Below are 3,024 nucleotides of genomic sequence, written 5' to 3'. Positions count from 1 at the left end.
CAGAGCCCTGCTGCTCCCTGCGGGTGCCCGCCGGGCTGCCAGCACCGCACCAGCGCCCCAGCAAAAGCGGCAGCGCTGGCGTTTGTCTCTCCTAACGGTCGTTTGGACTCAGGTAACATTTCTGGGTGGCACCGCTAGACCAAGCAAGTTTAATACCTGTCTGCTCTGACAGGGTGTTCGGAACTAACTCCCGTACCATTCTAGCCTGCATGCTTCAATGCCTTCCAATGCTCACATGGTACTAGCTTTTCTCGGGATGCTGGCCACGAACACTTAACACCTTTCTCAAATCATAATTAATTCTCAGCTTTTAAGTTACTTTGGCTCCATTGACATCCCCTTGTGTCCGATGGATAAGGCTCAGAGGCTGGTCCCTTGTCTACCCATCGATATTGCAATTGAGAGAATGCATGCAATCGAGTAAATATTCCAGATTCTACGGAATGCTGTTAAATCCAGACTTCAGATAAACTCAACCTGAAAAATAACCACAGTAGAATGCAGGCTGGAGAGGGTGGTAGCACCGTGATCAGTAACATAAACCGGGGACCAATGTCCAGAGAGATGCAGAAGGGATTGCGTTGGGCAATTCAATTATTGATGGAAATAAACGTTCCAGGTACCGCATTAAAAGCGGACAAGCCGAACCACCACGCACCTTGTCGGACGCTTCGGAAGCGAGCAGGTTAGTGGCAAGAGTCTGCAGTTTCTGATGGGCCACGTTCTTCAGCGCAGCCAGACTGCGCCGCGTCATGGCCTGCTTCAGGTTGACAGCGGGATGGCTCAGGGAGTCCACGGCTGCCGGCACGGCCTCGTCGCAGGCGTTCAGGATCTCCACTGCCGTTATTCCCATCACGCAGCGATCCAGCGCGCCTGCACGAGGTTTGAGAAGCGGGAGTTTCAGCCAAAGCGATGCAGAACATCCCAACTGCCACCAGTACAACACCGGGCAAAAATAATTTACGCCACAGGATGCGATGCAGAAAACTTGCCACTGCATTCACAACTGGGTTTAAATTAATACTCCTAAAGGGATGGAATTCTCCTAAACTTCTGTGTCATTGAAGTGGGTAAGGAAAAACATGTTAACACAAACCAAGGTGAGTTTTAAAAACCCACAGTGTGTTTCTGCACTGACCAGAACGACGACTGCAGGTGCCCCGCATCTGTAGTGGAAGGCTGTGCTCAACCCCTCTGAGCTCCCTCTCCCTCCCAGCCGCCTGTGTGGATCACACGTTGGACCTTAGGTCCCTCTTTGCTTCCCAGAGCTTCAGGAAAAAACAACTCCCATCTAGTTTTCACAATAAGCCAAAAAACACTATTCAGGCATTACTGCAGGTCTGCAGCGAGGTGGAGCGAGTTAAGGTGTTAGAAGGCAACTTGTATATTTTGACGTATTTTTTCCTTGCTTTCTCCCTTGCAAATATCACCAAATTTTCTACCACAAAGCTGGTTTTATTTTATGCCTTGTTGTCCATTCTGTTAAGATGCATTTTTAGTTTCTTCTGTTAGTCCATTTAAAAAAAAAAAGCCAACCACCAACAAACCATCCAACCATACACGGAACACATGGATGCTCCATTTCCACATATAAATGCACAAAGTAATCGCAACTCTTCTCTCCAATGCAACTCACGTGGAACTATAACCAAATTTACACAGGACTGTTTGATGGACGTCTCTGAAGCGACCCTTACCAGTGTCCATTTGCCAGACGTACACAGAGCCATCGGAACAGCCCACCACCAGGTAGTCATCGGAAGGTCTCCATTTGATCACCTGGATAGGGAAGAGGTGCCGGGAGGCCAGCATGATGCACTTCTTCTCCCGCAGGCTCAGAAGACCAACGGAGTGGTCGCTGGCAACGGAGCAAATACAGTGCTGGACTCTTGCCTGATACAAGGAAAAAAAAAAGAAAGACCTGTTAATCGTAACGCGGAGTTCGCATGGAATAATCTCTTCTTCGCCAGGCCAAACGTGGCGATCAACACCCCGTCCTACAAACAACGGCCAGGCACACAGCCCTAGGGCGCAACCCACTGGGGTCACGGGAGACAGAACTGCACTCGCAGAAGTTCTCTTGAATCCACCCTCCTGCACTTCGTAAAGAGCAAACAGGTATCGCAACCTGTTTCATTAAGCAAAAAAAGAGAAGTCAGGGTTTTCACCGAAATTGAGGTTGTTTCGCTCGTTACGCTACTTACCCCTCCACGTTACGAGAGACAGAACAGCCTCTAAGCCCCGCAGGCTGTCTGGTGGGGAACACTCGCTACCACAGCCACAAACACCACCAGGGAAAGGCTGTTTCCGCCCCGCCACCGAGACCCTCTGCTGCTCTACATCACCACGGCGTTTCCCCAGTGAAACAGTCCCTTCTCCCTGTTTGTACTCCCTCGCCTAGCCAGGGGGTGACTCGATCCAGACCAAGGTTAGCAGGATGACAACGCAGCTCTGCGGGTGCCCGCCGGTGTTACACACCGGGGCAGTGCTGGGGTTCAGCACTGCCCACCACAGCCGCGTTCGAGAAGGGCTGGCGGAGCCGCGCCACGTACGGAAAGGGCGAGACACGTTATCGGACACAGTATGTAGAACTTACACTACAGTTTTCTGGTGGAACTAGCAGCTGTGTAATTTCTCCACCATGAACACAGAAGATATGTTTCATCTCTCCAGAAAATATATCCCATATGATGACCGAGAAATCCACACCACCTGAGATCAAATACCTTTGATCATAACGAGAGGAAACCTGATGAGGGTACAGTAAACATGTAATTTTGTTTCGATGGCCTCGGAGAGTCCGGTGAGGCGGCCAGCCTGAGAAACCGGGTAGGGGGTGGGAGGGGGGGAAAGGACAAGATAAAAAAAAAAGAAAACAAGAGAGAAAAAATAATTCAATAGAACAGCTACCAATCCAAAACACTGTCCTTGGTTAAGAATTACAGACATACTGCCACCGCTACTTCCGAATGTCACCGTGTCCCACACGCAGCCGGCGCCCGCTGGGATCCTCGGGGCTCTTCA

General features: G+C 50.4%; 1 protein-coding gene across 1 annotated transcript in view; it reads right to left on the bottom strand.

Annotated features, from left to right (window-relative positions):
- The window catches only part of WDR7 (WD repeat domain 7), a gene marked incomplete at its 3' end in the record, with an annotated part of 22,522 nt that overhangs the window by 9,419 nt on the left and 10,079 nt on the right, over positions 1-3,024 (bottom strand). The window contains exons 11-13 of the mRNA XM_010135079.1: positions 2,597-2,817; positions 1,698-1,893; positions 659-873 (exon numbers count right to left, since the gene is read on the bottom strand). Coding sequence (XP_010133381.1) covers positions 659-873; positions 1,698-1,893; positions 2,597-2,817 — 632 coding nt within the window. The remainder of the gene's footprint in view (positions 1-658; positions 874-1,697; positions 1,894-2,596; positions 2,818-3,024) is intronic.

This window comes from Buceros rhinoceros, unplaced genomic scaffold, assembly GCF_000710305.1.
Source record: "Buceros rhinoceros silvestris isolate BGI_N320 unplaced genomic scaffold, ASM71030v1 scaffold16894, whole genome shotgun sequence".
NCBI classification, from domain to species: Eukaryota; Metazoa; Chordata; class Aves; order Bucerotiformes; family Bucerotidae; genus Buceros; species Buceros rhinoceros.
This window is presented reverse-complemented; position numbering and strand designations above follow the sequence as displayed.